The sequence below is a fragment of the Cnephaeus nilssonii genome (assembly GCF_951640355.1).
Source record: "Cnephaeus nilssonii genome assembly, chromosome: 7".
Lineage (NCBI taxonomy): Eukaryota > Metazoa > Chordata > Mammalia > Chiroptera > Vespertilionidae > Cnephaeus > Cnephaeus nilssonii.
In genome coordinates this window covers 50,185,717-50,196,891 of record NC_137078.1, presented here as the reverse complement: position 1 = coordinate 50,196,891, position 11,175 = coordinate 50,185,717, and the positions used below count along the sequence as shown (strand labels likewise).

At 38.7% G+C, this 11,175-nt stretch overlaps 1 protein-coding gene across 1 annotated transcript in view; it reads right to left on the bottom strand.

Annotated features, from left to right (window-relative positions):
• Positions 1-424: 424 nt before the first annotated feature.
• ERICH3 (glutamate rich 3) overlaps positions 425-11,175 on the bottom strand; it is a gene marked incomplete at both ends in the record, with an annotated part of 105,212 nt that continues 94,461 nt past the window's right edge. Inside the window, 2 exon segments of the mRNA XM_079777824.1 lie at positions 425-2,757; positions 5,660-5,785. Of these exon segments, the coding sequence (XP_079633950.1) occupies positions 425-2,757; positions 5,660-5,785 (2,459 nt within the window).

Sequence of the window (11,175 nt, the reverse complement as noted above, 5' to 3'; positions counted from 1 at the left end):
CAAATAATCCCAGCCATTCCTTTCAACTCTAAAAGGGGAATGAATTCTGGAACAGTTGCTTTCTTTCCTTCTGTGGTATGTCCCTGGGGCACCTTCACCTCTGTATTGCACCTTTGGGGCCCTGTAAGGGAGATAAGAATCTCACTGTTTCAGAGAGCTATGCTTGCAAAGGCAAAGGATGTGATTTAGAGTTGCAAAGGGAATAGAGTGGGTCCCTGTGGGTGCTTTGGCACCACCTCCATCTTACCCAGCCCAGTCCTGATAGGCTGGGTGCTAAGCAGCACAGAACTGAAACCTGTGTGCTATGTGTATACAAGGACTGATAAGGGATGAGCCAGCCCAAGAGAGAGGGGACCCAAGGTGGGGTATCTGCTTAATCTTGCAAACAGATCAGGCCTAAACTCACCATCTGCCATGCAGTCTCTTAGGCCTTCTTGCTGTTCAGGGAAACATCTGTGTTCTCACTTTCTCTCTGCACTGTGTGCTCTTGTTTCTCTTGGATTCCAGGGCAATTGGCTTTTCCAGGGAGTATTTCCACATCCTGTAGACTCTCTCTACTCAGCTCTGACTCTGTCTGTTGGGATAATCCCAGTTTGACATCTTCAGCCTTGCCTGACTCCTGCCCCCCACCATGTCCATGTCTCCCCATCTCTGCTTCCCTTCCCTTTTGATCTGGCCCTAGCTGAGGGGCCTTCTCTTCCAGGTCTGAAGATTCTCTTAGAGCCCCCACCTCAGCCTCTGATGCCTCAGTCACTGTCACCTCCTCCACTGCTGGCACCTTCTCCACTGCTGGCACCTGCTCCCTGCTCAGCACTATTTCCTCTGCCAACACCTTCTCTACAGGTGCTGTTTTTTCTAGTAGCTCATCCACTTGGTGCCAAGTTTTCTCATCAGCAACATCTGAAAAGGAGGAGGCTGTATTTGCTTCTGTTTCTCCCTCAGCTGTCTTCAAACCTGCCAACACCTCTCTCTTCTCGTCAGCCATTCCTGCCACTCCTCCTTCCTGGAGATCTTCTTTAGCCACAATCATTCTTCCTTGTAAGCTCCCAACCCCCTCTTTGTGCCCATTCTTCATCGCTCCTGTCCCCGGAGAGCACTCTTGATCCACCTCTTCCTCTGGGCCCTCATCCATCACTTCCTCACTTAACTTTTCTACCATCATGGACCCTCCTTCAAAAGTATCTTCTTGGGTCATCGCTGTGGCCCCCACTCCTTGTCGCCCTTGTAAAGACCCTTCCTTTTCCCTTCTTTCCAGTCCTGCAAGGCCATCTTGATCTTCGGCTGCGTGCTCCTGGGCATGTCCTGCTGGGTCTCTTTCAGGAGCTCCTAACACACCCTCTCCCTCAGGGCCTGGCCCCTCATCCTGATCTGACGGAGCTGCCTTCTCACCGTTCTCCCTGCAGAGCAGCTCTGCTCTGTCTTTATGCCCTGTGTCTCCAGCCTTTCTTAGTCTTTCCCCTCCTCCCTCTTTCCTCTCACCTACTGTATTTTCCAGTGACTTTTCAAATCCAGGTGCTGCTTCAAGCATGGCCACCTCCCTCTCTCTCGGTGAATCATCCCCTTGTGGGCCTGTATCTTCAGTCCATTCAGGACCCTCCACGGGTGCTGCATTCTCAACATCACACTCCGTTTCATCTGGGGATCCCGGTGTCTCTTCCATGGGTCTTACTTCCTTCACAATTCCCCCCTCTTCCCCTTTAAACTTTTGCTCTTCTGCTAAAATATCTTCATCCTGAAGAGCATTTGCCCTTGTAACCTCTTCTCTTTCAGATCCAGTTTCACCCAGAGGTGTTCTTGGCCTCTCAGCTTTCCTCCTCTGTCTTGCTGCATCTAATTCCTCCGGTAATCTTTCTTTCCTATCATCTTTCTTATTAGATTCTACCTCAGTCTCAACATCCTTCCTTTTCTCAGCTTTCTTACAAAGTTCTTCCAAACTTTCCTCCAAAATCCTCATCCTGGTGGTTTCGGCCTTCTCAGAAGTGGAGAAACTCAAAGGTGTTTCGGTTCTCATAACTGTCTTCCTCACTTTGGCTGGTTCCTCGCCCCCAAATATTGCCTCTTCTGAACCATCCTCTCTCTTGAATGCAGTGTCATCCTCAGGTGCCATGTCCCCTAGGTCTATGGATGCTTCCTCTTCACTGTCCTCCATGTCTGGCTTTTCAGAGCCTGCCTCACTCACAGCCACCCCTCTCTCAGTCTCTCCCTTCTCTGGTGTCACAGCCGGAAGGGCTGCTACCTCCGGAACACATTCTGAGATCTGAGCTGCAGCCTTGCTGGCAAACACTGCCGTCTCTGAACTCTGCTCCTCTTCAGAAGCTGCCTTCTCTGTCTCCAGCACTGTCTGCATCAAGGCCTGCTGTTCAGGAGCCTCTTCTTCATTCAGACTTCCAGAGGCTCTTGCTGCTTCTTTTCCCATTTGGTTTAACCCCTCTTCATCCAGCTCTCTAGCCCCTTCTGCCTCTGCCCTGCTTGCTATGCCCTGACGCATCTCCCTTTCCCCAGTAAACAGTGCTACTGGAGCTGGCTGCTCTGCTGTTGGCTTCCACTCCCCCAAGGGAACCTCATTAATCCCTGCTTTACTCCCCAGTGTTACGCCCCCTTTTTCTGCTAGTGTGTCAGCATCCCTGTGTTGGGGAACCTCATCTTCTTCCACTGCTTCTTCTTTCTCTAGTGTGTACATTTCTGATGCAACTGGCTTGGATTCCTTGTTTGAGGTGAGGGCTGTGCTTTCTTCCACCATTAAACTCCTGTTCGGTACTATAAAATAAGGTTAGAAAACAAGGTGACTTTAATCAAAGTGCACAGAGAGGAGATATTATATGTAATATTATGTACTATAAGAGATATTATATATAATATCAAGGGACCATTGATATTATATATAAAACATTTCTCTATTCTATGATGATATCAACTATAACATGCATCAAAATGGCTTTTCATGATGAAAAGAAATGCTATCAAATTTAATGGATACATTGATATTAAAGAAAAATTGAACATCAGAAATGTTGAATACAAAAACTCCATGTCTTAGAATAATAAAACCTCTCTCGCTCATACACACACACACACACACACACACACACACACACACACTACCCCTCCTACTTTCATTTGAAATATTAGGAACTGCAAAAAATTATGCAATAAAAAAGTCTTCAAATGGATTTCTTATTATTTAACAAGTATATATATTTCTGTTGAAATGTTCTACACAAAATAAAGGCATGTCATGCCACTCACCCAAAGCATTTTTATTTTCACACCATAAAATAATACTTTGAAAGGTAAGAGCTTGCTTCTAAAATGGTTATCTTAATAATTTTTATCAATTTAAATTTTTTCACTTATAGATGACACTGGACTAAATGTTATAAAATAAGTTATCATACTAGGGTGTCAACCTCAAAATTATGTCTATCTATAAAAAGGTAAATGTGTCTTCCTCATTTATTTATTTGCTTGACTTTTTGAGCAGCCATTTCACCTCCTATCCCATTACCAACAGTCTACCAGAAACCTAAAGCCCTGATCTTATTCACATTTTCTGTAGTCTGATACCCCACCCAAGACAGTCTTATCACTCCATTTCCTCTCCTAATACAAAACATGGATGTCTTTCAGCTATTACTAGAAACCATTTTGAAGTAAGGTAATAACTGACATTACATTTTCCTTAAAAATGCATTCAGAAGGTATCTTTTAATGACAGAAATTTCAGGCCTAGCAACAGAGTTAGTGTTGACTTTTATAGACTGTCCTCAGCATATCATAGTGGTTATTTACAAAATTGTACATAGAAGGTCCCAGAGGAAACTGTTGAACCAAATGTTAACTCAGAGAACATGCAGCCAATTCACCTAAAATAATATTGTCCATTTTATTTCATTACAGATTATTTTCTGATTTAAAACAGTGAGAAACTACAAAGCATGCCAAGTCTCTTTAATAATATATCTGTTGTTATTCAAATTCCTACATGAAATATATTAAAATTCAGTTATGAAAGACATTTAAATAAAGTTTTCTGTTTTGCTAAACTGGCCTCTAAAATTATGGATTATTTAAAGAACATTCAGGAAAACAGGGGGATAAAAGTGCCTACCCACCACGTAATAATATACTATGCCTAAATTTAAAAAGAGAACGTACTAATGGCATCCAGCTGAGCTATTATATGAACACACACTGTTGGGGAGTCAGACATGACATTCCCAAAGCAAGGGAGAAGGAGTAATTGAAGCCCTTCTAAGAAATATCAGTACAAAAATATGACATGTTTTTTTGATGGTTACCTCACGGGCTTTTGAAAGAATGACTATAAGAGAACAAGCAATATTCACAAAGAGGGGTGATTTGGTTTAGTGGAATGAGTACATACTTGGGAGTCAGACAGACCTGGGTAAGAATGCCACCCCTGTAACTTACTAGTTGTATGAACTTGGGAAATAATGCCTCGCTGAGCCTTCATTCTCTAATCATAACATAGAAATAGAAAAGAATTTCACAGAATTCTTATGACAGTAAACCATAAAATGATTAGCACAGTGCCTGGCACACAGAAAGCCCTACAAAATCTTCCTCCCATATTTCCCTCCCACTGCTTACAATGTATTATATGTTCTTACTTTAACCGGATTTGATCTAACAACTACTGTGCCTGCATTGTAGAACGTTTGGGGAACTCCTCAGGTTTAATGCCCAGTACAAAAGATTTGGATTCTCCAAGCACAGGGTCTTTGTCATACAACTCAGCCTACTGCATGTTCAAATGTCACCTGGCCCTCTTCACATTGCCTAGGGGGACTGGGAGCTCAGGAAACCATAAGCGCAAATGTTCTAGCTACCGCTATTTTTTTTGTGAATAATAAAGTTTTTATTCTCTGACCTAGAAGTCTTGGGTCTTCTGCTAGCATTCATGAAACGATGGCTGGCTAACTTGTTTGCTTAAAAATAGGGTAAAATCTCAAATACCTCAAAGTGCTTGATGACTACCATTAAAATTTTGAGGTGGGGATAATGTGACCATATGATGAATAAAAATAATACTCCCCCCCCATAAGCATATATTCAAATCAGGGTATTTTTTGAAAAGTCTCCCACTGGCAAATGGGAATCCTGATTTCAAGGACAGAGGATGTTTGAGCAGATATGCATGAGTCACGTTTGTTGGGTCACTCTAATTGGCAGCTGGAACGCTCAGCATCAAGAGCCAGGTCATATGCTGATGGCAATAAATTATTTCCTAATTTTTAAAATATAGAGAGTTCAAATAAGTCATTCTGAAGTGGGCCTTGGCTATCCATGTCTTCAACCCTCCTATTCAGTCAACTAACTGGGAGGCAGTCTATAAAAAGAAGACTGGATCTGAAAATCCCTATCAGTGTTTTTTATAATCCAAAATTCCTTTTTTTTTTTTTTCATTCTAGGCACCAATGTATTCAAAAATTAACATTTGCATCTGTTATCAGCTTGAAAACTCCCTTTGAGGCCTCTCAGCCCCTCTTGCCATCACATTCATCAGTTGAAAAGAAAATAGACCTGGAAGAGGAGGAACAAGGATAAAAAGATGAGAGATGGAAACGGGGCTGACTTTGGCAGAGGATTTCTGAAGGTTTTTTTGTTGGTTTTTTTTTAGGTATGGATGTGCCCTTACCTGCCCCTGTGTCAATCTCCAGCTTGGTCAAGAGCTTCTCCTCCTCTTCTGTGCTGTTAACACCAGACTCAGCATCATAGGGGTAGTGGCAGCCAGGTTCCACAGCTCCACCTAACATCTGTCCAACTGATTGCAGATTATATGAAATATCAAGAGGTATAAAAACAGGTCATGGGAACATTGCTATTTCACATCATTTCAGCATATGGGGTTGATTTTAAAGCATTCACATGAATATGTAACCTTGTTTTTAAAATCTATTAATTAAATAGTTCCAAGCTATGGTTTTAAAAAGAAAAGATACTAGATTATGAAGTAGAGATACCCAGGCAAAGAAATGCTTGCATTAAAAAAAAAATGACAACAGCCAGAAGCAGTGACAGATATGCCAAATGCACATGCAATAGAATGACTGGAAAAGGAGTTTGGTTGCCTTTTACTTTCCTGAAAGGTGTGTTATGGCTTTTAGAACACAAATCACCACTGCTATTTTAAATTGTTAAAACTACCAGAGCTGACTATACTATTTTATTCATTAGTAGATTTTAGTGATTTGACCTCAATACTCATTCCATGTGGACAGAGCAAAAAAGCTATTGCAAGATTCCTATAAATTTGACATTAAAAGCTGTTATAGAAATTCCTGTTATCTGCAGGTGATTACTAGCACAGAATCTCAAGAACACAATGACCGAAGTTCAAGTCCCATACTCCATACTAACTGTGTCACTGTGGGCAAGTTTTTAGCCTAAGCCTAAACCTCAGTTTACCCATCTGTCAGAGGTATATCTAATCAATGATTATTGGGAGAATTAAATACAGGGGCTGGCAAAAGTAGGTTTACAGTTGTGAGTACATGAAACACAGTTTATTCTTGTATTATTATTTATTGGTTATTGTATTATTTTCCACACAAATAACTGTAAATCTATTCCACCATCCCCCCATTAAGACAAATATATATGGAGCATACTTATCTTTCACTATTAGCAAGTGCTTAAGCACTTAATAAACAATAGTTATGATCATGATGATGATGAGCATGGGTATTATATGTAGCATCACCCAATGTGGTATGATTCCAGACAACACTGTAATATCCATTAAGTCTTTAGTTTCTGACATGTCCCTGTCTCCATTCCTTGCCTATCATCTGATGAGCCATGTCCCTAATTCCCTGACATCTAGCATTATACTACTTTATGGTTAACAAAGCTCACTCAAGTAACACTCGATCTAGACCTGCCCTCCTAGATCAGAACATGATCTCTTCAGAATACCCTTGCCTTTCTTCCTCTCTGCTTCCCTTTTTCCTTCCTTCCTTCCTTCCTTCCTTCCTTCCTTCCTTCCTTCCTTCCTTCCTTCCTTCCTTCCGTCCTTCCTTCCTTCCTTCCTTCCTTCCTTCCTTCCTTCCTTCCTCCCTCCCTCCTTTTTTCCCTCCCTCCCTCCCTCCCTCCCTCCCTCCTTCCCTCCCTTCCTCCCTCTCACACTTCCTCCTTTCTTTCATACTTTCTTTCCTCTCAGATATTCTGATTCATTTGAGGGACTTAGAGAAAAACATAACTAGAATGTGGTCTCTTGCTTGGTTTAAGGTTAATTCTAAGTTAGTTGCTTACTGATCCCTCTGTGTTTAGAAACAGAGTGCAATGTCTGTCTTAATTAGCTTTGGGGCAGGAGGCAATGGAATGACTTAACTACATTAATCTTAAAGGAACAAGAATGGAAACGAGAAGAGGTGCATCATATAGTTCAAATGTATTCCCTTTAAAAGTTTTTTTGAACATCAATTTTCCTCATTCATATAATATGCCAAATAAAAATGTTTTTTAATAGTTTAGAGATGACATCAACTTATGAAAATTAGGTTATAGTTGGGTTTGTTATCAAGTCAACCTTTATTTTAGGAACTTTAGAAACATAGTACATGTAAGTTAAATATCATCTTCCTCATTCCAATAATGTTAACACTGCATAACTAGAGAGTTTAAATAAGCAGTGTTTTAGGTTTTTGCATATAAATCTGCTTGACTGACTGAGCATTAGAAATCCCAAGGATGGTAGAAGAGGGCAAAGGGAGGAAGTCTGATTTTTGTAACAATTACTTGGAGCTTTGTTTCATCAGAGCCAACAAGACACCTAAGGTTTATTTCTAAGTAGTCCATAGGCTGTAAAGAAATATGGTTTATTATACAAATATCAAATCATTATGTTGTATACCTAAAATTAATATCATGTATTATACCTCAATAAAAATTTTAAGAAATAAGTTTACACGAATAATAAGCAATAATGAAAATAAATAATTAGCAGCTATTGAACAAAAAAAAAAATTATTCTAAGAAGCCAAACAGCACTAGCATAATCCGAACATTACAACTCACTCAGGATTGACAGTGTAGCATGAAGTCCCTCTGTCTCAGGACTGTAACCACCACTTGCCCATGTCTGCTGGCTTGCCCTTGGAGGGTTACACTTTGGAAGTAGATGAAAACCTGTACAGTTAGCTGTGGCCTGCTTCTGATTCAGCAAGAATGAGACCCTAGCCTGAGCATCAAGGGCTTATTAGGTGTGAGACCAGAAAATGCCTCACTTGGTCATTTTTTTCCCAGTTCTTGTGAAACTGAACCTTAAAAGCAAGAATTTGGCCAGTGTCCAACCTTAACCATTTTTGACCTGTCATAAGGGAGGACTGCATGCTGAGACTCCCAGACCAGCAATCACTTTGTTCTCTCTAGTTAGCCCTTCATCCCTCAAGGTTCCTCTCTTTTACCTCTCCATAAAGATGACCATGAAAAGCAAAGGTCATTGTCAGATCTCATAGCTTTGTAGCAAAACAGAAGAGGGTCATATAGCGAATTTCTTAGAAAAGCCTTTTTGTCCACTCAAATGATATAGGATATTTCAAGATGTTTTTAAAACACTAACATATTCTCGTGTTACAATGTTAGCTTTTTTATTATAAAAGCGTATATTTTAAAATAATATATACTGTATTTTCCCTAAATACAAAAGTAGTACACATTCATTATCTAAAGCTTAAAAAGATCAAAAGTACAAAGAAGAAAATAAAAATTGCCCTAACTCAGAAAGAACTATTAATTAACATTTTATGGATTTTTGAGTATTTTTTACTCTACTGAATATAGATAGCATTTTGTATCCCATTTTATTCATGTAGCAATATATTGTGACGATTTCACATACCATTAAATAAAACATTTCTTCAATAACTGCATAAAATTTTCTAATGTTTACTAAAATTTGGTTAACAAATTGCCTATTTGATATTGAGTTATATTCTTTTGTGTGTACATGATTATAAAGCTATATTAAATACCACTTAAAATCATTTATTTATTTATTTTTTACTATTCCCTTAGGATAAATTCCCGAAGTTGCAATTGTTGGGCCAAAGAGTATGTTTTTAAATGCTTTTGATAAATTTCTATCATCCTTCAGAAAAGGAGATATCAATGAGCAATTTTACCAATAATGATAAATGGCCTTATGTCCCTGTACTATTGGCAACAATGTCACAATTTCCACCAATTCTTTCTATATTTGATAATTTAGTAATTAAGAAGTGGTGGCAAGAATATGGTTTTCAATATTAGTAGGCAAGCTTTCTAAATTAATTCCCTTTCCTCTGCTTGTTTTGAAACAAAACAAACATATTCCATCTTAGAATATGCTAAGAATCCTGAGTAATTCAATATCAGAAGAAAGTTTTACCAAGGACTTTTCATCTGAATTTTAAGAATGTGAAAAGGCCATAAAAGCAGAAAACCTATATATCCAAGTTTGTTCCAAGTTCCTGGTCACCTTGAAAATTATCCCTGTGCTTTGATCATTCTTTGTGTAGCCAATCAATTATCTCCCCAACAACTCACCATGACAAAATGCATGACTAACATCATCCACCTACACAGTAAAGATGCTCCTGCATTGCCTTTGGCATTGAAACATAGCCCATAAACACCCAGGATTAATTATAAACTCAAGACCACAGCTGTTCAAAGGTAGCTGCTGCAGAAAGCTACCGTCTATCCTCCTCAAAGCAGCTACAGTGATCTTTTCACAACTTTGGATCATGTCATTTCTACACTTAAGCTTTTCCAATAGGTTCCTGTCTCAGAATAAAATCCCTCACATGGCACAAAGTGTCACTCTCAACTGTCGTCTTTGACCGCTCCCCGGATTGTCCCTTCTTCTCTTATTACATTGGCCTGCTTTCCAATCCTTCACTCAGCAACTGTGCCCCCAACTGAGAGTCTGCATTGGTTGGTCCCTCTCTTTCTTCTTACTTCAGATGACAGAGTGGCTTACCTCTGCACTTCATTCAGGTCTCTGCTCAAATGTCCCCTCCTCAGAGAGCCCATCCTTAAAATACTAACCCTTCCTCAAACCATCACTCTTTTCCCTCACCCAGATTTATTTTTCCTCTAATAATTTGCCTAGATACTAGAGGACATATTTATTTTCACTTGCTAGATACATCTCCCCCTAGAATATAAATTTCATTATAGTCATGGACTTTGTTATGTTCACATGAAGAACTGTGTGGATTAAGCAAATACCCAACACATATTTATTGACCAAAAAAAATCTATTGGAACAAACAACTACATGCTTTCATATTTCACTCAGAAAGTGTACTTATTTATTTATGTATTTTCAGATTTGGAGGAATTTCTTTTTAAAAATTTATTTGTTATTAAATTTATTGGGGTGATGTTGGTTACTGAAATTATATAGGTTTCAGCTATATGATTTTATAGTACATCTGTATATTGTTTTGTGTGTTTACCTTAGACTGCAACACAAAACACATGGCTTTCTTGTCCTTTTATCAGGATTATTCTATCTTGCTTGCATGATAATAAAATTGCATTTCACTTTAGTCACAACATTATTTAGATTTGAATTACCTGGCCAAGCATCACGTCTTCTCCTGATTCACATACAAAAGTATAAAATGCCTACTTCTGTATACATTTTACATTATACTTTATACTACAATGCTTTATTCTTAATATTTTATTTATATACATAATGTATAACTTATATTAACTTCACAAATTAATACTTCTGAATTGTTCCACCATTAGGACATATTACAAAGATTGTGTCACAATGCATTGAGGCAACTTAAGCTAAAAATAAGAGAAAAATAAACACACTAAAATAACACTATGTCTTATAATACTAAATTGACTCCCAAAGACACTCTCATAGAAGCCAGCAATTATAATTTTTTACATTTTCTATTTCACTGCATTCAACTCATCTTTTATATCAGTTTACCTGATTGTTTGGTGCACTGAATGAAGCCTAATAGAGATATATTATAAAATAATTATAAGGAAAAGATCAGTTTATATTTTCAACCTTAAAGGTAAAAGGTATTGAATGTAGTAATTTGCTAATTTAGCTACTGCTATGATTTTAGGTGAAAACAATTCAGATTAAGTTATGTTAGCTTATATACTATAAAACATCATTAATTGTATGTAATA